This window comes from Schistosoma haematobium, chromosome 7 (genome assembly GCF_000699445.3).
Source record: "Schistosoma haematobium chromosome 7, whole genome shotgun sequence".
Classification (NCBI taxonomy): Eukaryota; Metazoa; Platyhelminthes; class Trematoda; order Strigeidida; family Schistosomatidae; genus Schistosoma; species Schistosoma haematobium.
Window position 1 is genome coordinate 16,803,378 of NC_067202.1, and position 22,695 is coordinate 16,826,072.

At 34.5% G+C, this 22,695-nt stretch overlaps 1 protein-coding gene across 1 annotated transcript in view; it reads right to left on the bottom strand.

Moving 5' to 3' along the window:
• Nucleotides 1-11,651: 11,651 nt before the first annotated feature.
• Nucleotides 11,652-22,695, bottom strand: part of MS3_00009722 (uncharacterized protein) — a 57,121-nt gene continuing 46,077 nt past the window's right edge. The window contains exon 3 of the mRNA XM_012937906.3: nucleotides 11,652-16,242. Coding sequence (XP_012793360.3) covers nucleotides 12,443-16,195 — 3,753 coding nt within the window. The 5' untranslated portion in view covers nucleotides 16,196-16,242 and the 3' untranslated portion in view covers nucleotides 11,652-12,442. The remainder of the gene's footprint in view (nucleotides 16,243-22,695) is intronic.

Genomic DNA, 22,695 nt, shown 5'->3' on the forward strand with positions numbered 1-22,695 from the left:
GCAGCAGAAAGCTATGAAGATCGAATAGAAGAGAACAAGAACAGAGATTGATTGGTATGGACATCAAGGAACAACAAAGTCTGCAACAATTGATGGACACTTTGCAAATGAAGTATTGACTGTAAGGTTCCGTAACCTTGTATTCAAATACATTTCGTTGTCCCTAGCTGTGTTCTAAGTGATTACAATACCATCCAAAATCTTCAAGTTGTTCGATGACTATTTCAATATGTAAGTAAGTAAGTAAGTAAGCAAGCAAGTAAGTAAGTAAGTAAGTAAGTGTGGAAGTAAGTAAGTAAGTAAGTAAGTAAGTGTGGAAGTAAGTAAGTAAGAAGTAAGTAAGTAAGTAAGTAAGTAAGTAAGAAGTAAGTAAGTAAGTAAGGTGGTAAGTAAGTAAGTAAGTAGGTAAGTAAGTAGTAAGTAAGTAAGTAAGTAAGTAAGTAAGTAAGTAAGTAAGTAAGGAAGGAAGGAAGGAAGGAAGGAAGGACGTGAAATCAGTAAGTGCCTATCTAAATAGTAAAATATCTAAATATTGATTAAAGAACGAAGGAATGAATGAATATTTCTTTTACTATCTTTCATCAAATAGTTTCCGTTTCCCAATAAGATAAATGGTTGATTCATTATAATCATACTTGTACAATTTTATCATTAAACCGATTACAATTTATGTCACAAGTACTTTGTTTATTCAATGCATGCATCATTATTCAATAGGAAGTTAAACTATTTCTAAGCAAAGATGGATATTGGGTAGCACTGGAATCCAGGATGCGCGTTTCGCCTTATTCGGTACTCGTCATCTGGATGTACCTGCATCTTAGAGTTGATGTTCACTCTGGGACTTGAACTCAGAACTGTGAATATAAACTTCACCCCGTTGCACAAGCAAGTGGCTATCAGGACTCCGTAGCTTGTGCAATGGGGTGAATTTAAATTCATTTGATATTGTTTACTTGAATCTTCCCATTGATCTTTAGGTCTGTAATTGGTCAGTCTCTTATTGGTAAATGTACATCCTGTGCGAATTGCCTCGATATTGCCTTAATTCATAAGCTTTTTGTAAGCAATGATGGAATGGTACTGCGTTCGGGTCCCAGAGTGAACATTAACTCTGAGATGCATGTACATCCAGCTGACGAGTCCCAAATAAGAAGAAACGCGCGTCATACTGGATTCCACTGCTAGCCATTATCCATCATCGCTTACGAAAAGCTTGTGAAGGAAGCCAATATCGAGGCAATATGCACAGTGTGCACATATGCCAATAACAGACTGATCAATTGCAGACTTAAACCTCAATGGGAAGATACAAGTACAAAACAATACCAAGTAAAAGTTAAACTACTTCATTTAAACAACAATAAACAAGTTGCTATGGTTATTAATCAATAATGATTATGTAATAGCTAGTATCTAATCTTATTTTAATTTTGAAATAAAGTCTGAAGATAAACAAATTGTTGTAAAGTATATATAAGAGATAAATTTCATTGTTTATAAAGTATTAGGTAAACAATGATGTAAAGTTTGATGTTTAAGAAATAAGCATCTATTTAATGTATTTTAGTTGTTTAGTGATTGTTTAGTTGGATATAAGCCGTCGGATGCCTTGGTGCAAACGAGAAAAGAGAGAGAGAAAGAGAGAGAGAGAGTCAGGTGTCCCTCTCCAAATGTTCTCACATAGCCACGTGAATACACTCACCGACAGGGAAGTTCTACTCACTGTTTTCTCGTGATAGGGGTGTTATTTATGAAATTCAGAGAACAAAAAGTGAATGTCTTGCGCTTTAATTGGATTGATAGATATGGAAGACCCAACTAGGAGAGTTATAAAATCTTCATCCCAAACCGATGGTCCACATGGACTCCAGGATCCTGAAGAAAAAACAATGTGAACCAATTATTGATTACCGGATACCATAGGTCTGCATTTCGTGATGTTGCTCTACTGGTAATCATCATCTATCTCTATTTCATAATGATGTGCCCAAACACAAACAGGTGGTTTTCTTAGGGGACCACGCCCGGAGCCTTAGACCTAAAAGTCTAATCCACAAGGCAGTGGAGCAACGTCAAGAGATTCATTCCCATGGTAACCGGTGACCAACGAATGTTTCATGAACATTTTGTTCCTTCAGGATCCTGGAGCCCATGTGCACTATTGATTTGGAATCAGGGTTTTCCAAGTCCCCTACCTGGATCCTCCGTATCCACCAACCCGGTTTAAGCGTCGGATATTAGCTTTTCGTCCTCTCAGTTTCGTAAAAAACACTCATGGTGCGAGAAGGCAGTGAGTAGGACTTCTCTAACTGTTGTTGTATGCACGTGCCTATGTGAGAGCATTTCGAGTATTGTTGTATAAATTCAATTGTTGTAGTTCATCTGACAAGTAAACAGTTATTCAAAGTAAGAATACAAACTAACAAAAGATTAGATCATTTTGATTGTTAGTCTTAATTAACAGAATTCCAAAAAGGAACTGCCAACCAAACTTTAGTTGTTCAAATACTAATCACTAGTTTTTAAATAGATTCTTGATGACTCCTAATCAATGGAGTTATCTAAGAACCTACAGAATATGTTGAAAGTTGAATTTAGTCTTAAACTGACTTGTTTTGAAGACATAGACTGTTTGATTACACTTATAGCATATCCTGACTAGCTTTGTGAGGGAATTCTCGAAGTTCTAATGAGAAGCTGTGACCAGTGGAACTAATCCGTGTCGGGTAGAGAAAGGTTAGGTTCCCATCACGAATCGACATCACCTATAATGCCAAAACTTTATTTACCCAAATAGATGATTGAATTTCGCGCAAAAATTCAAGACCTATTATCTTATATCTGATCTGGCTTGTCCATAAATTGTAGTCTCGACATCGCTTCATTTTATATTACACATAACTAACGTGGTATGTGCTACTAATGTCGACAGATATAAGTAATATGTATCATCAATCAAAAGTGAAATTCCTGACAGCAGATGGTTAAGAAGATTAAAGAAAAGAGAACGAGAACAGAGAATGATTAGTGTGAAGACGAAAGAATGATGAAGTCTTAGACAATTGATGGACATTTTCTGTATGGTTCTCAGATTTCATTAGGGATTCTGTAATTCTATGTTTTGATATATTTGTTTGTTCCCACTTGTATGTTCTCGTCCACTACAATATGTCAACTAAATTGGTTTGGATCATGAGTCAGTTGAAGCTAGACCGCCATGGAAAACCTGGAAGCACTGGGCGGCCGTTTCATCCTATTGTGGGAATCCTCAGCAGTGCTCATCCACGATCTCGCTCCCTGATATTAATCAACACAGGCTCACTACTAACTGGTTTCAAGAGGTATATCCTGGAGTTCTAGTGAGAAGTAGTGACCAGTGGAGTTCAACCAGGTCTGTTGTGAGATAATAACTCACTGATGACAATGGTGTATGTGTCGCTCAATTTCGTGGATTAGTTGAAGTTAGACATTAACACCGCTGGATGTCGGCTCAGTAGTCTAGTGGTTAAGTGCTCGCGCACGGAACCAGTAGGTCCTGGGTTCGGACCTCGCGGGGGACGAGGTCGTGGATGCGCACTATTGAGGAGTCCCACAATAGGATGAAACGGCCGTCCAGTACTTCCAGGTTTTCCATGGTAGTCTAGCTTCAACTGACTCATGATCTTAACCATTGAAATTACTATAATATCCACAAAACCCATCAGATATAAATTGGTTTAAATATAAAAATCACATCAAGAACCTTAATTTTCCTTGGTAATTCACTTTGTCCTGGATACAAAACTTAATGATTAACCACTAACATTACTGAATAGAATAAATAAATAAATCGATATTTGATAATATTAATACTTTATATTTAAATCAATAAAGAAATGTAACATTTCACATCAGTTCCCGTATGGTGCTTTAAAAAAAGAAGAAAAAAAACAAAAAGAAAAACATAACAAAGATGGATGCCAAGAAAAAGATTGATCATTTGTAATTCTAACACAATGATTATTAGTATAGGGTTGTGGAGATGATTAAGTTTTTGATTAAGATCATGAACCGATTGTTGTTAGACTACTATTGAAAACCTTGGAGCACTGGATGGCCATTTCATCCTGTTGCGCACTGCTGAGGAGTCACACGATAGGACGAAATGGTCGTCCAATGCTTTCAGGTTCTTAATAGTGGTCTTACATCAATTGGTTCATGAACTTAATCAAACACCAAGTGAATATAAGCTGACCCCATCGCACAATTAGGTGGCTATCAGGACTTGGTAACTATGTGGATAACGCAATGACGTTTGAAGCGAATAGTACTTTGTTTTAGTCCTACAGTGAACAACAACAAATCTGGGATGTAGGTACATTCATCTGACGAGTATCGAATAGGACAAAACACGCGACAATCTGGATTCCACCACTATTCATCTTTGTCTATAATGTTTGTGACTTCAGGCAATATTGAGGCAATCTGCACAGGATGTAAATATGCCAATAAAAGAGACATTGATCAATTGCAATCCTTAACAACAATCAGAAGATTCAAGTAGACAATACCAAGTGAAATGAATCTATTTGTTAAGGATTTTAAATTATTGATATATTTTACTTTTAAAAATAAATATAAACGTCTTATGATGATGATGACGTTCAACCAGTATGGGCAGTCTAGCGTCCTTATTGGTCCTATGTCCGCCTAGCCTGTCCAGTTGAGTCCAGAACACTAATATCAGCTTCCACTATGCAAATCGAATCGAATAATTTATTTCAGACATACTGGGTTTATATATCAATCAAACAGATCGCAACGCATCATAAAATAGGAAATAACATTTATACACAATAAAGCCAAAAGGTGGCTGTGAACGTGGGAGGCAGTAGTTCATAAACTGAACATAGCTTAAGAACCGTACATCGTTCAATAATAAAATATAGGTCAAAATAAAGCTTATTATAAGAGGGGAATATAAATATACGTAATCCAATTATTAAATAGTTACACCCTAAGAATGTATAGATAATATTAGTCAATTAATATGCCCCAGAAGTTACTCGTGATTTAATCTTTGCTCGGGTATAACAAGTTCAATCAGGTCTGTTGTGAGATGGTAACTCACTAAAGACAATGATGGATGTGACGCTCAATTTTGTGGATTAGTTGAAGTTAAACATTAATACCACTGGATACCAGCTCAGTGATCTAGAGCTTAAGCGTTCGCGTGCGAGAACGATAGATCCTGGGTTCGAATCTCGCGAGGTGGGATCGTTGATACATACTGCTGAGGAGTCTTACAATAAAACGAAACGGCCGTCAATTACTTCCAGGTTTTCCATAGTGGTCTAGCTTCAATTGACTCATGATATCAACTATTGAAATTAATACAATCTCCACAAAAAATCTTCACAAACTGACTAGTCATTTTTTTCAAGCCAAGATGGATAGTGACTAGCAGTAGAATTCAGTTTGACGAGAGTTTCGTCCTATTTAGGGCTCGTCAGTTGTATATACTTACATTAACTAGTTACTACTATGAAAACTATTATATCTTATCTACACTGGGTTATTTATAGTTTTCGTTTTTTCTTAACTTATAGATGTAAAAATTTAATTGATACCCTTAAAACAGAAACGTTTGATGAATGGATAAAAAGAAAAATTAAAAAAAAGAAAAAAAGGAACCATTGGACATTTCAACGGGTAATGTCTAGCGGAAAGAGATTTTTTCGCTTGATTACTTAAATGATAATTCTTTTTTTCCCAAAAAAGAATAATCCCTTTTTATAATATACCTTTTAAAATTTATTTATTTATAGGAGATAATAAATGGCGGGGAGTTATGGGGAATATTTTAATCTGGAGAGAGAATATGTTCAACGTTAAAGAGTCTGATTGTGAAGCTGGGCAACATGAGATCGAATCTGTCAGGGAACATCAGGTTTCTTAAGATTACAGGTACAACTTGCTGATGAGTGCTGAATAGCACGAAACCTATTTCAAGAGTTTCCTGTTGACTAGTTTTAATTACCATCTTAGAATACGTGACGGATTGATCTTTGTTCGGGTATCGATGAAAATCAATACCCGAATGCCCAGAGAAAGTCGAAGGTGGGGGGAGTCAGTTCTCCCTTTCGAAATGCTCTCTCATGGCCATATGCATACAACCACTGCCGGGAACGTCATACTCAATGCCTGCCCACGGTATTACTGTTGTTGACGAGATTGAGAGGACGAAATACGAATATCCAGCAGGAGGTTTATTCGGGTTGGTGGACACGAAGAGTCCATATGAGGGAGTTGGAAAACCCTCATTTCAAGCCAATAGTGCCCATGGGCTCCAGGCTCCGGAAGGAATAAATGGCGTATGAACCAATCGTTGGCGATAAGGGCTTGAATGCTGCAATACTTGATTGGAATCGAATGCTAGATATTTCCCACTTCAATGAATTCAAGTTATAGATTGTCGATAATTCAATGTTAATGTTAACAAACGTTTCACTGTTCTGAATTTCTCCCTAGACCTCGTTTATTAATCAGTAACCTTATTGTATAAGCTTAATTTACTCATGATACATGGTCAAAGTATCATACTGAAAGAAAATTGTCTATTAAACTATATGACTGTTTCTCCTTCCGTACGAAAACACACAGTAGAGAACTTCTATAAGAAGAATGATGTAAATCATTCTTTAAATTTGGACTATTTTCTAGTTTATTTCAATATTATTTGTATATAAAAGGATTTATCAGCTGAAGCCTACTAATGTAAACCGCTAATCAAAGAGTTCCGGAGTAAACATCAACTCTACGATATAGGTGCATCCAGCTGACGAGTCCTAAATAAGACGAAACGCGCGTCACACTGGATTTCACTGCTAGCCATTGAGATACATTAAGGAGGAAAAATGTATTTGTAAAATATCAGCGAATGGATATGAATTAAATCCAACATTTTACATGGTAATTTACTTCAAGCTTTTCAACAAAATATAATCAAACATCAAAATTATTATCACAAGGGGTTTTGTGGAGATATTAGAAATTTCAATAGTCGGAATCATGAGTCAATTGAGGCTAGACCACCATGGAAAACCTGGAAGAACTGGACGGCTGTTTCGTCCTAGTATGAGACTGATAGGTCCTGTGTTTGAATCTCACGGGGGGGGGCGGGATCGTGGATGTGCAGTGTTGAGGGGTCCCATACTAGTACGAAACGGCCGTCTAGTGCTTCCATATTTTCCATTGTGGTCTAGCCTCAATTGACTCATGATTCCAACTATTGAAATCGAAATTATTGAATACAAATAAGTACATGATTCATTGCACACTAAATAAGTCAGTCAATTAATGTTAACAATCTTTAAAGCAGATATTTATTTAAGTTATAATAATTACAGTTCTACTTCACGGAGCTGAAACTTGGAGAACTACTACAACCATCACCATAAAAGTAAAAGTATTTTCAAACAATTTTCTACATAAGATACTCAATGTCTGTTGACCGGATACCATCAGCAACATCCTACTGGGGAAGAGAACAAACCAGCTTCTAGTTGAAGAAGAATTGGATAAAACATACATTGAGGAAATCATCAAACTACATCATGAGGAATGCACTAACATGGAATGCTGAATGGAAACAAAAAAGAGGAAGATCAAAGAACACACTGCACAGATAATTGGAAACAGTAATCAAAAGAATGAGTAACAACAGTAAACAACTAGAAAGGATTGCTTAGGGTAGTATTGGATGGAGAATGGTAATGAGCAACCTATGCTCTTCCATGAGGGTAACAGGCGTAATGAAGTACGTAAATCATGATAATTACACACTTAATCAAATAACTACTTTAAACATTGTTAATGTTGATTGGATGACCTATTTAGTATACAGTTAACCAGTGAATCATGTCCTTATTTCTATTCAATAATTTTGATGTTTGATTACATTTTGTTGAAAAAGCTGAATCAAATTGTGTGGCAAAATGTTGTGTAAATCACCAGTGTAGATGATCTACGTCGAATGATTGAGGGCCTATTAAATTAAGAAAGAAAAGGTGTGATGAACCAGCTAATATCGAAGTCACACCTTGCGGTCAGCACCTTACGTGGATTGCCCCATCGACTTATCGAGGTAGTATAGATGCTTTGAAGACTGTACAACACAAAGGACTTTATTACAGAAATATATTAGTTAAAGTAGATACAAGCGAATGTAAGACTATCGCCTCATGGGCCACTCCATGTCGTACGATTAAATGACGCGCGTTAGTCGTCCTTGACCTTGACGGGGATCGATGGTCGGTTCTATATTCAGTGACCAAACTACCGAATGACTAGGCTAAGGATTAGTGACATTTCATTGTCCCTACAGTTGGATTTACTTCAAGCTCATTCACTAAGATTTTCCAAATACATTCTTCCTTCTTATTGCATTATATCAACTCAGTACCCAAATACTGTTAAACTACTTCGATCAAATTTCTTATATGATTTGAGATATTTGAGTAAAGTAATCTAAGTTATTTCTTTGAAGGAACTCGAATAAATTTCCCATGTGAAACTTTAGAGTTATTTATTTATTTGAACACGTAAATATTGGTAAAAAGGGGCACTGAATACATATGCGCCACACAATTCACTTGATTTGTGTATGGGCTGTGATATTGACTGGGTGACCAGACTGAAGCTAGCGGTTTTCTTTGAGGGCCATACCCTGAGCCTTCGACCTAAAAATCTTATCCACAATTCAGTGGAACAACGTAAGGTGATGCATTCACATGGTAGCCAGTCACCAACGATTGGTCCATACACCATTTATTCCTTCAGGATCCTGAAGTCCATGTGAACTATTAGTTTGACATGAAGGTTTTCCAACTCTCCTGGATGGACCCTCTGCGTCCACTAATCCGGTTAAAGCTCCTGCTGAATATTCGCATTTGATCCTCTCAATTTCGTAAACAACACCGATGGTGTGAGAAAGCATTGAGTAGTATTTTCCTGACAGTGGTTCTATGCACACGGTCATGTGAGAGCATTTGAAGAGGAGGAGCTAACTCTCCTCACCCTCTGTCGTACCATGGCATTTAAAGGCTTAAATTTCCTTTATACATTTTATTTCAATCTAAATTTTTTGTCTCATTTTTCTTACTATGTGGTCTGAAAAAGTATTACACCTATACAATCTTTCATACTTCTTTGCATATACATATACATCTATATATATGTATGTACATTTATGTTCTATTTGGAGATTACAATTGATTGATCACTGGGTGGTGATCAATGTCATGCTTGTCTAGTCCTTATTAGTGCAGATCGAATGCTATCGATCATGTTGCAATGTGGCCACCAGTCTAAGTGACTCGACACTGCGGGCACTATGTATTGAGATTTAGATGATGATTGGAGGTAGTCAACAGGATCTCGTGTCACCCAGCTTCACAGTCAAAGACGTTACCTCTGACTGTGAAGCTGGGTGACACGATATCGAATCCGCCAGGGAGCACCAGTTCCCTCAAGATTACAGGTACACCTTGCTGACGAGTGCCAAGTAGCACGAAACCCGGGTCCAGGGTTTCCTGTTGACTACCTCCAACCACCATCTAAATTTGGAGATTAGAGGTATAAACACTGGGCAACAAGAATAGGTGGTCTTTAGCCTAGTTTTTTTCTTTTTTAAATGGAAACCGTAAAGCGAAATACATTTTTGTTTATGTACAAGATTTCTAATGTGAATAAGAAAGATTATTCTATCATTCAAGTGTATTGGTATACATGTATTGTATGGTGGATGTTGTTGCATCTCGACGAGCATAATGAATCGTAACTGTTTTGGGATCTATTTATGACCTTATATTATTGTATGATTGTTAAGTAACTAAATTATTCATATTCATATTCCTCTTATTATAAGCTTTATTTTAATCAATGAACTATTACTATACGACTTACCATTCATGAGTTATGCCCTGTCTTTTAATCACTACCCCCCCCACATTCACAGCCACATTTGGCCAAATCTTGTACAAATGTTGTTCCCTATTTTATAGTACGATGTGATCTGTCTGGTTGATATATAAACCTACTGTTTGAAATACTCGATTCATATCACAGAGGTTGAGATCGATGTTCTGCACTCAACAAGATGAGTAGAATGGCCGATAATGACTCTAAACTATTCGTACGGGTTTTATGCGTCATTGATCTGGTCGATAAATCACTGTTCTCTAGTTGGCGATATATTGATAGGGGAACAAGGCCACACGTTACAACAGAAGTGTAATCAAAAATTGTTTCATTTTAGTACATGAGCATACTCTCGTATAAGGTGTTATCTAAAGTCTTGAATTCTGTTGAGTTTTCCTTGTGCACTGACCTAACAGGTGATTGATTGAGGCTTGAATGGTTCGGTGATAATATTTCAGTTTCTAATATTAATCAAAGTGCGTTTCAGACCTACAGATAATAGTAGTTTTGATGAAAATGTAACCAATTTCTTCTGATGAATTTCATGTAACCCACAAATGCCCTGGTGCAAAAAGTGTGAGGAGAGTCGGCTCTCCCTCTCAAAATGCTCTAACATGACCATGTACATACAACCACTGCCAGAAGAGTCATACTCACTCTTTTCTCGCACTACAGGTGTCGTTTACGAAATTGAAAGGACGAAAAGCGAATATTTGGCAGGAGATTTAACCGGGTTGGTGGGTACGAAGGATACACATAGGGAAGTTGGAAAACCTATATTTCAAACAAATGGAGCACATGGACTTCAGGATCCCGAGGGAACAAATAGTGTTGGTTACTGTCTACCATGCTAATGCATCTCCTTATGTTGCTCCACCGACTTGTGTATCAGACCATTAGGTCGAAGACTCCGGATATGGCCCTTTAGGAAAACCACCTACTTCGTCTGTGCACCCGGACAGTATCATAGTACACACACAAATTAAGTGACTTGTGTGGCTCATTTGGCTTTTGCCAACTCGCTTCATTTAAAGCGTAGGCGAGATATCCGTCTACCAAACAAAGGACGGTTTTGCTGCTCAGCAGTTCGCTTCGTCCTACTTTATGGCTATAAAACATGTCCGGTAAGAGTAGGGGATTTTCGTAGCTTACTAGTAACTGACCACAGATGCCTTAGAAATATTGTTCACATCTGCTGCGATCACTAGTTAAGTAATAGTGAGGTTGGACACAGGGTATTAGGGAATGATGATGCTAAACCAGGTGATGAAGTTTTAAGTCTTCATCGACTGAGATGGTTGGGCAATGTATTACGCATGCCCAACCACCGATTAGAACGATGCTCAATGAAGACTAGTGTAGGGGATGGCTCGAAGAAAGTGAGAGGCGGTCAAACTGAAACGTGGCATCAGTACTTGACGTCACTAACCTCTAGTCTGAGCCATTTTAGTAGATGCAGACCACTTGGTTGGTTTCCACGTGACTATCGTAACCATTGGTTGGAGACTCTTGGTACTTGGCACAGAATCCATCACAGTAGAGTAGATGTATACACTCTTTATCTTCTTTTAAACCATGAGATTAAAATTGCTTCATACCTTTCTTTCTACAAACTAATTCTTTCTTCTTCTATTATATTCTTATACACAATCTTTCTTTTATATATTAATACCATTGAATTAACTACCATGAATTTGTTGTTCATCTTGTTGTGCTAATGAGGTATGGCAACTTGGACCGATGCATATATGTGCCTGCTCCTACGTTGTAGTTGACTGACTGACTGATTATTGGTCTAAAGGCTAAGTGTTCGTCCATGTGTGTGAAACCGAAGTTTCTTAGTTTGATTTCTTATATCTAAATCATCAGTACCGATTATTGAAGTGTCATCTACTGTAACAAAACAGATATTCATTTCTTCTACGTTTCCAACAGTCGTCGAACTTGGATCCGTTCAACAACAACGAAACAACACACAATTCAATGACTGAATAAAAATCTTTATATACAGAAATAATATTCATCTTATAATGAATTGAATGAATCATTAAATTATTATACACTTCAGTGATTGAAATCATGAGTCAATTGTAGCTAGACCACCATGGAAAACCTGGAAGCACTGAATTGTCGTTTCGTTCCAGCATGTGACTCCTCAGCAGTCCCACATCCCGCGAGATCCGAACCCACGACCTATCAGTCTCGCGTCAGGTGCTTAACCAACTAGACCACTGAGCCGGCATCCATCGGTGTTATTGTCCAACTTCATCTAATCCACGAAGTTGTACTACCGTACACTGCTGAGGAGTACCATGTTAGGATGAAACGGCTATCCAGTACTTCCAGGTTTTCCATGATGGTCTAACTTCAATTGATTCATGATTTCAATCAATGAAATTTCTAAAAAAATTTCCACAAAACTCTTTCTGACTTTATCATACACTTGTTTAATCTTAATCATTAATTTGTTCATAATTCATTATTGATTATCATTTGATATAGATTGTTCTATTGTTTTTTGTTTATTTATAAATAATAATGGATTAGGTGTCATTTGTATTGAATCTAATAATGAATGTATTGGTTTAGTTAATGTACTTGCTTGTGCTGCTACTGCAGCTGCTGCAGCTGCCATCACAGCTGCTGTTGCTGTACTATGCTGTTGTGTACATACCATTTCATTCATTATATGAGGTATTGTATTATCATTATTCTCATTATTGGAATATTCATTGATTGATTTATTGAGAGATAATGCATTAAAATTGGTTGTTGTTATCGTTTGATTCATACGTGGTACATTAGTAAAATGACGATTACGTTTTATTGTATCCATAATTGGTTGTTTATATTGTTCAGCTAATAAACGTTGATGATGTTGACATAATTGTGGATAGGCATCATGCATATTTTTATAGATTAATGTATTATGATTATTCATTTCTGTAACTGGGGTTAATAATGATGAATCTTTTAGATGTATATTATTACTACTACTAGTAATACTACTATTATTATTATTCGGATATATATTAGGCATAGTTACTTCAATTGTATCCGTTGTTATGGGTAATATATAATTATTCATATTGATTTTATCATTATTGATGATTGATGATGTAATCAGTGAATGATTATCATTATTATTATGATTATTGATTGTTGATACAAAATATCCTGAATCAGTTAAATATGGCATAACAACAGATTGAATATTATTATTACTATTATAAGTAGTATTAGTAGTGGTATAAGTAGTAATAGTAGTACTAATAGTATTTGAATGATGCATTGGTAAACAATTAAATAAATGTATAGGTGATGTTAATGGTTTCATTTCATTTTTATCATTATCATTATTATTAATACATTCTAATGAATGATAATCAATTAATTGATTATTTTTTTTATTTTTTATTGATTTCATATGGATTCTATTAAATTTGTTACTAAGCATTAAAATATGTTTGTTACTAAGGCATTTTTGTATTATATAAATCAATAAAATTGGATCAATACAAAAATGTAATATAATAATACGTGTAATAAATAATAATTGTTTATCATTAATTGAATAATATGTCATAATAAAATAATATACAATTGGTATACATAAACTAATCAATTCGATCAATAAAATCAATATAATCAATACTATTGATTGATTAGGTAATTTTAATTGATATATATTACAATTTCTATGATTAATATAAGATATAATCATATATAATAATATAATAAATAATATAATCATCATCATTTGTAATAATAATGGGATAATAATTAAAAGAATTGATGATATCCATGTAGAAGTATTAGTTGTCATGACATCAGGATTCATAGAAGTTGATGTCGACGACGATGATGATATCGACGACAATGATGCCGATAATGATGTTGTTCTCTTCATAGAACATGTCAATAATGAATGTAATCCATTAAATAATAGATTTATATGATTTGATTTAATTGATTCCATCCATGTATATTGACTATGATTAAATATTGATTTATTGATTATCAATGAATTTGAATGTATAGGTGTTTGAAATAAAAAAGCAATCAATAATGATGTACCAGCAGCTAATGCCCATGGAATTGAATGAATTAAAGCAATATATGCAAAATTTTGTTGAAAATAAATATGATTACTATCATGATTATAAGTAGTATGCTTATTAGTAGTATTATGTATGATAGTAAATAGAAATCGTTTATAGAAGGAATATTTAGGTAATTGAAAACTTGTAAAATCTATGATGGTGATTACCATTTTCATGATGATTTGTATATAGAATATAATAAATGAACATAATATAAATATAGTTACTAGGTATAAACGAACACATAATAGTGTATCTGTGGCTAATGAATTCGATAATAGACATATAAATTCATGATTATATGTTATATCATAGGTAGTATCTAAGGTAGTTTTTTGTATTAATGCAATACATATAACTAATAATTGTAATAATGATAATATAATACCAAGTATACCTAAATGTATTGCTATAGTATAACATATATAAATATATTGATGATAAATAATCATGGAATTTTTCAATATGATACATTTTGGATTAGTTATCAAGTGTTCATCTTCTTCTCGTTGTTGTTGTTGTTCTTCCCGTTCTTGTTCTTCATCATCATCATCTTCTTCTTCGTGATCTTCTTCTTGTTCTAGTCCTTGTTGTTTTTCATCTTCGTCTTCTTGAATAGTTGGATCATTAACACAATCACTTAGTCTAGGGGATTGATTTAATAAAGTATTATATGAATGAATTATAGATAATGGTTGTTGTGATATATGATGTCTTTGATTTGTATTTGTTTGAAGATGTATACATTTGTGTTGTTGTTTCGAATACCTTGATGGTGTATATAAAATATTTGAATTAGATAAGTAGTTGTTATTCTTGTTGTTGTTGCTATGGTGGTGGTGGTGGTGCTGTTTGTTACTGTTGTTGTTTTTGTTGTCATGGGCATCTTCATTACTACAATCACTAATCATATCATGATTAGGAATTATTTTCCAATCATTATTATTATTATTATTATTAAATGAATCAATATCGGATTGTTGATTTGTAGAGCATAGTAACCAATGATGATTAGATGGTAATGATTTATTACATGAATATAAATGATCATGTTCATTATATTGATTTGATTGTTTTATGATAGATGATTTAATTTTTTTACTTTTTTTATGATTATGTAATAGAGATGAATGTAAATCACAATTAGAATTTATATTACAACATGGATATGATAAGTTTTTAATATTAGAATTCATTATATTACTAAGATTATTATCTTTATGAGTAGTAGTATTCCTAGTGTGATTGTTACCTTTCAATTGTTTATATACATATGGACAATTAGTCACTAGGTTTAAATCAGTAATACACTGACATGGGATTGATTGATTTTTAAAAAGATGATTACATAATATATCTTTATATTCATAATTAGTAGTATTATTAGTAGTATTGGTAGTAGTCAATTGTTTATTTTCATGATTACTATGATTACATGAACTATTGAAGTATTTATGATGATGGTGATGATGTAACCATTTCTGATAATCACGAGGATGACGAGGATGATGATGATGATGTAATCGATAGGATAAGAAAACAATTAAAATAATATTACATACTAATGATATAGAACTAATAATCAATGTGAATAAGATCACATTCCAATCTATGGTATGTAATGTATCACTAGGATGATGATGACCATGATGTTGATTTGAATGAATGAAGTTCATAGATGAACTATTATTCAATGGTTTCATTGATAGATTGGATTTCATATAAGGTAATGGTAATAATGATAATGAGGAGGAGGAGGAGGGCATAATACTATTATGATGATATTCATCATAATCATGATCAGAATTATTGAATAATTTATGAGTATCTTGTAATTCAATATGAATAGTTTCATGGGATTTATTGATTATATTGATTGGATAATTGAAATGAATTATTGATTTATTCTTATTATTAATGATTGGTAATTGATTAAATTGTAATGGTTTACGACCTTCTGGTGGACCAGATGGGATACGATAACGTGTACCATTGGATGTAACAAGAAAACCATATTCATCAATATAAAATTTTCCAGTAGCCAGTAATGATGGTAAATCAAATTGTTTATTATGATTATAATAAGATATATTTGAATTGAATTTTAAGCGGGTTTTATCATAAGTCATTATTGTTACTATGGTGTATGTATAAGTTTAGATAAAGATTAGGTTACCTTAAAGGATGAATAGAAAAAGAAGGAAGTATGAATTATATTTTAAATGTAATTTATAAAATATTATGTAAATTATGAAAAGATGGATAGTGGTGAAATAGCAATGGAATCCAGTTTGACGCGTGTTTCGTCCTACCTGAGACTCATCAGTCGAATGTACCTACATCCCAGATTTGTTGATGTTCAATCTGGAACTGGAACCCAGTACCATTCGCCTAAAATACCATCACGTTATCCATTTAGTTACTGAATCCCAATAGTCACCTGTTTGTGCAGTGGGCTGAAGTTTAAATTCACTTGATGTTGTAATTGATCAGTCTCTTGTTGGCGCATATGTACATTCTGTGAGGATTGTCTTGAAATAGACTTAAGTGACAAGTTTTTTTAAGCAAAGGCTAATAATAATTTACGACTAGATCTCATACACTTAACAGTATTTTCAGCACTACAATCTACTATTTATTTACCGAATAATTATGACATGTGTAAAACTTAAACTGTAAACATTGATTTACGCAAATAAATGGACTTCCCAATGTCATATGTTCAATTGAGTGTATGATTGATAATGACAATGTATAATGTCTAGATCTCATGCTCTAGTTATTTGATGTTCATGACTGGACATTTCACTCTACCATCATATATATGAAGAGAGAGAGCGAGAGTGTGTGTGTTGTTATGTCGTTACTGAGGTGTGTCGTATTTTTAACACTCATTTCACTTAAAGTATTGTATCCATTTTACCATTCTGGTTGATTTAACTTGTCTAGTAATAAAGTAAATAATTTAAGTGAATAATTCTACAAAACTAAGTGGGTATCAATGGAAATATACGAATATGGAGTTTTGACGTGAATTCGTGACCAAATAAGTCCGATACGTGTTGGGTGGTGACAGGTATCTACCTCAAACAATGAATGAAGTGTTGTTCATGATCATGGATCAATTGAAGTTAGACACTGACACTATTGGATACCTATCTGCTCAATGGTCTAGAGATTAGGCGTTAGCATGTGAGTTCAAGTCCCTTCGGTGCATGATCGTGAATGCGCACTATTGAAGAGTATCATACTAATACGAAATGACTTTTAAGTGGTTCCAGATTTTCGATGGTTGTTTAGTTTAGATTGATTCATAAATTCAACTATTAAAATTACTACAATCTCAACAGATCGTCATTCTGTTATGAATACATCTTGATCTAACCATATGAAGAAATCCTATTTGCAATCATTATGTATTGCTGTACAGATATATAATTTAAGTAGTGGAATAATTACATTGACATTCAGTGGGAAATCATATACAATGGAGTTTAATCACGTCGGTAATGCTAAAGAACATTGAATGATTATCATAGCATTACCATGAATTAATTCAACCTGGTTAGATGAATCATACAATGGTGAATTAATGATTTAAATGTATCATACTCGATTCAAGATCAAGTTGTTTCTAATCAGATCAAAAAGATTGGAATCGAACGATACAGCTGCTCAGTGTTGCCTATTATTCAGTCATTCTTTTAATGATAATAGTTTGTGATGAATTTAACTTTCATAAAGTTGACTGCAAAAAAATTTACAGCTTTGAATGCCGGCTCAGTGGTCTAGAGGTGAAAAGTTCTTTCGCGAGACTGAAGGCTCTGGCTTCGAATCCCGCGAGCGGGATCGTGAATATGCACTGTTGAGGAGACCCACAATAGGACAAAAAGGCCGTCTAGTGTTTCTAGATTTTCAATGGTGGTCTAACACTAATTGGTTCATGGTCTCAATCAAAAACATAATAATCTCCACAACCTCATACTGATAATACACAAAAGAGATTGATCATTAAAAAAGAGACGTTAATATTTAATGGAATTCAGACAGAGTACAAGAAAATGTGTCATACAATTCCCACTTAACTTAATTTCAACATTTTGAGCTTGAAAACACACGTCTTTTAATATTAGCTACACGTCGTATTCGTTATAGATCGACCTCACTTAGGATACTATTGAAACTAGGAAATTGTTGATACAACCGTTCAATTTCAGTACGAGACTGTTTAGGGGTTTATTATCCCCTAGTTTTTGATTCTACCCTGACTAAGATCATACTGAAATAGATATCTCATGCAAATAAGTCTAATCGTTCACTATATCCCTATATCAGTATAGATAGTTCATGGAGGTTGTTGAATTTCATTGACACGATACACTAATATAAGTTAAACACCAACCAATATCAAAGTGAGAATCTTCAATACCAACGTCAAGACAGTCCTACTGTATGAAGCTGAAACCTGGAGAACTACAACAACCATCATCTAGAAGGTACAAGTATTTATAAACAGTTGTCTACGAACGATACTCAACATCCATTGGCCGGATACCATCAGTAATAGCCTACTGTGGAAGAGAAAAAACCAGCTTACAGCTGACAAAGAAATTAGGAAAAGATGATGAAAATGGATAGGATATACATTACGCAAATCATCAAACTACATCACGAAACAAGCACTAACTTGGAACTCTGAAAGGAAGAGAAAAAGAGGAAGGCCAAAGAACACATTACGTCGGGAAGTAAAAGCAGATATGGAAAAGATGAGTAACAACTGGAAGGATCTAGAAAGGATTTCCCAGGACAGGGTTGGATGGCGAATGCTGTTGAGAGGCCTATGTTCCTTCACGAGGAGTAACAGGCGTAAGTAAGTAAGTAAGTAAGTAAGTGCGGAAGTAAGTAAGTAAGTAAGTAAGTAAGTAAGTGCGGAAGTAAGTAAGTAAGTAAGTAAGTAAGTAAGTAAGTATGGAATCATACGTATCGTCGCAAGTTCGACAATTGATTAATATGGTAACTATGTATTATTTTTAACAAACTTGTTCTAAGAAACTAATATTGATTAGAGGAATAATGAAAGTTAAACAAAATTGAGGTTAAACAGAGTTACAGATCAATTTAATCTAGAAATACCATTGAAAACATGGAAACATTGGACGATCATTTCGTCTTAGTATAAGATTCTAATACTTTTAGGTGTTCATTGGTGATCTAACTTAGATCAACTCATGAATTCAAGTGTTAAAATACTACAATCACCGAACTACATCACGAAGGAAGCTTTAACTTGAAATCCTCAATGGAAACGGAAAAGAGGAAGGTCAAAGAACATACACTATGTCAAGAACTGGAAGCAGATATGAAAAGGATAAATAGAAACTAGAAAGAAGTGGAAAGGATTGTCCAGTAGAGAGTTGGATGCAAAATGCTGATGGGCGACCAATGCTCTTCTACGAGAGGTAAAAGGCGTAAGTAAGTAAATAAGTATTATCAGTAAATAATTAAGACACATGAACTACGAAGTAAAAGTTAAAATTCAATTTTTTTTAAAGAAAAAAGAATGGATTCACTGATACTGTGTACTTGAATCTTCCCATTGATATTGAGGAATGCAATTGATCAGTCTGTCATTTGCATATGTGCATACTGTGCATATTGCCTGGATATTATCTTAACTCACAAGTATTCTTAGCAATGATGGATAGTGCAGCGGCAATTTGGAAGACTCTTCCGGTCTTCCACATTGTATGAACATTCCATGTACCTAAATTAATGGTCGATCCGTTTATCAGAATTGGCATCATCCTCATAGCTTCCGAAGGAACTCGGCTTTCACCATGGGGCGTCATAGCTCTTCTAAATGAAGACCTTCTAACTCCCATGGCATATTTTAAATGGTTTGAATAAGTTTTTCTGGGTAGCGTTTTTTTAGCGATTTAGTTTTCTACGGGATGGGGTCACTAATCCCATACCCAACCTTCCTCCTTTATCCAGGCTTGGGACTTGCAGTAGCCCCAGAGGGGCTCCAGGCGGATTGGATAGTGGCTAGCAATGAAATACAGGACGAGTGTTTCGTTCTGTTTGTTAGTTGTCAGCTAGATATATGTCCATGGCATTTAAGTCGAACATTACTGGGTTCGACTCTCTCGAATTTGACATCAACTCTGAGTTACAGGTACTCATTGTACATGATCAAAATATCGTACTCAGAAAAAAACTTTCCATTAAACGACATGATTGTTTCTTTTTCCGTATAAAAACACATAATGGACAACTTTTATCAGAAGAATAATAAAAATCATTCAACTGACGAGTCCCAAAGAGGATGAAACTCGAATCCTTGATTCCACTATTAATCACTATCCATCTCTGCTTTTTAAAAAAATGTGAATTTATATTCGCTAATCTAAACAAGTTTATTCAATAGACAATTCACTTTCTATTTCATAAACTTTATCCGTGTGTAAGCCAGTAAGTAAACGAAAAAAAGAAAAATGAAGAAGAAGAAGAAGAAGAAAAAGAAAAAAAGAAGAGAAAGTGGTATTGAAGGCATTCAAAAAGATTTTTTCTTCCTTTCTTAAATGACAAAAATGTAACAACTGTGTAGAATAATCATAATCAGTTTGTATTAAATAAACATTAGTGTTATTATTGTTGCTGTGGTTATTTTTAGTCTTCAATTCTATTCAATATCATAATGATTTGTAATTCTGTATAGTATTCATTCCATTGAGATGGTTTGAAATGATTTCACTATGGTGATAATAATAATAATAATACTAGAATGTTTATTATTGTAGTTTTGTGGTTAAGAATGGGTAGGGGAGAGGTGGTGGTGGTGGTGGTGGTGGGAGTGATGGGGGTAACAGAGGGGGGGCAGCCGATTGAATAAAAACATGTGATTTAGTATATGTGTATAGACATTTACATTATTACACCTTTTAGTGATTTATCTATATTTATTCATTTAATCTTATAAGAATAATGAAACTTTTACTGATTTTTACATAATTTAAACAGTTGTAGTTAGTTAGTTAGTTCGTTCATTGTTTTTTTTTCTCTTTACTTTTGTCTTTCATTTGGTAAGTTAGTTTAACGAAGTCATAGAAGTGTATTTTATCCAATTGCTAAGGAATGTTAAAATGACAGTTAATGAAGATTATAGTAAATTGTATTAGTCCTACAAGAGGTTGGTCACGGCCCGATAGCTCAATGGTAATGTCTCTGACTGTGAAGCTGGGTGACATGGGGTCAGATTTGTCAGAAAGCACCAGTTCCTTCAAGATTACTGATACAATTTGCTGACCGGTGTCGAATAACACGAAACCCGGGTCCAGAGTTTCCTGTTGACTACTTCCAAACATCATCCTATTTCAACATAGTGCACGCAATGTCGAGTCACCCAGACTACTGGACACGTTACAACTTGGTCGATAGGATTCGATCTGAACTAAGAAGTACCTGACATATGTTAAATTGATCCACCACTCAGTGATCAATCAATTGTAAACATCATCATTATGTCACAATTGATTGATCACTGGGTGGTGATCAATGTCATGCTTGTCTAGTCCTTATTAGTGCAGATCGAATGCTATCGATCGACTAGACAAGCATGACATTAATCACCACCCAGTGATCAATCAATTGTGATTACATCTCAGTCCTGCAGGAGGTTGGTCACGGCTCGGATAGCTCAGTGGTAACGTCTCTGACTGTGAAGCTGGGTGACACGAGATCGAATCCGTCAGGGAGCACCAGTTCCCTCAAGATTACAGGTACACCTTGCTGACGAGTGCCAAGTAGCACAAAACCCGGGTCCAGGGCTTCCTGTTGACTACCTTCAACCACCATCTAAATCATCATTATGTATATGCATGTTTAAAAGTATATCCTTGTTCTAAGCCACTAATGATCAAGTTGATAGTTTGTAGATAACTTGACTCCAACATGTAGAAAGTAGGGAAGGATCATAAGGTTTTATGAAAAGTAAAACAGAGATTGGAAGAAATAAGTGTTCAATGCTATCTAGGCTCTCTTGGTCCTTATATCACTAATATGAAACGAACATTAAGTAACCTTAATTAATAATAAATATACAAAATTGATAGAGACAGTGGTCAACGAGGGATTTTTCAATATCTTAATTAAGAAGCAAATATTGTATGAAATTAATCAAGATAGATATAAGACAATAGTTGAGATTATGAATCAATTGAAGTTAGACCATTATGGAATACCAGGAAGTACTAGACGGACGTTTCATCCTTGTTGAGGAGATCCAGAAAACTCTTTGAAAAAAAAAGTCAATAAAACCTTTGAATACACTGAAAAGTATCTTATCCAATCAGCGTTCAGTAAAAGTTTTGACAGAAACATCTAAAAAGTGAAAAGTCACATATCGAATTTGTGATAGTATGATTACTTATACTGCTACTATGTTTAGTAGCATTCTAGAATTTTTCGGGAAAACCCAAGGACATCTAAAATACCATAAATACCCTAGATTTTCTGTATAAAAACGAACCTTTGGAGTAAAGCGTATCTCTTATATTTCGCTGTTTAGTTCTAGCTTCAGTGGTAACTAGAAGAGTATAAGAACTGAATATAGGCGTTCAATTAACAAGAC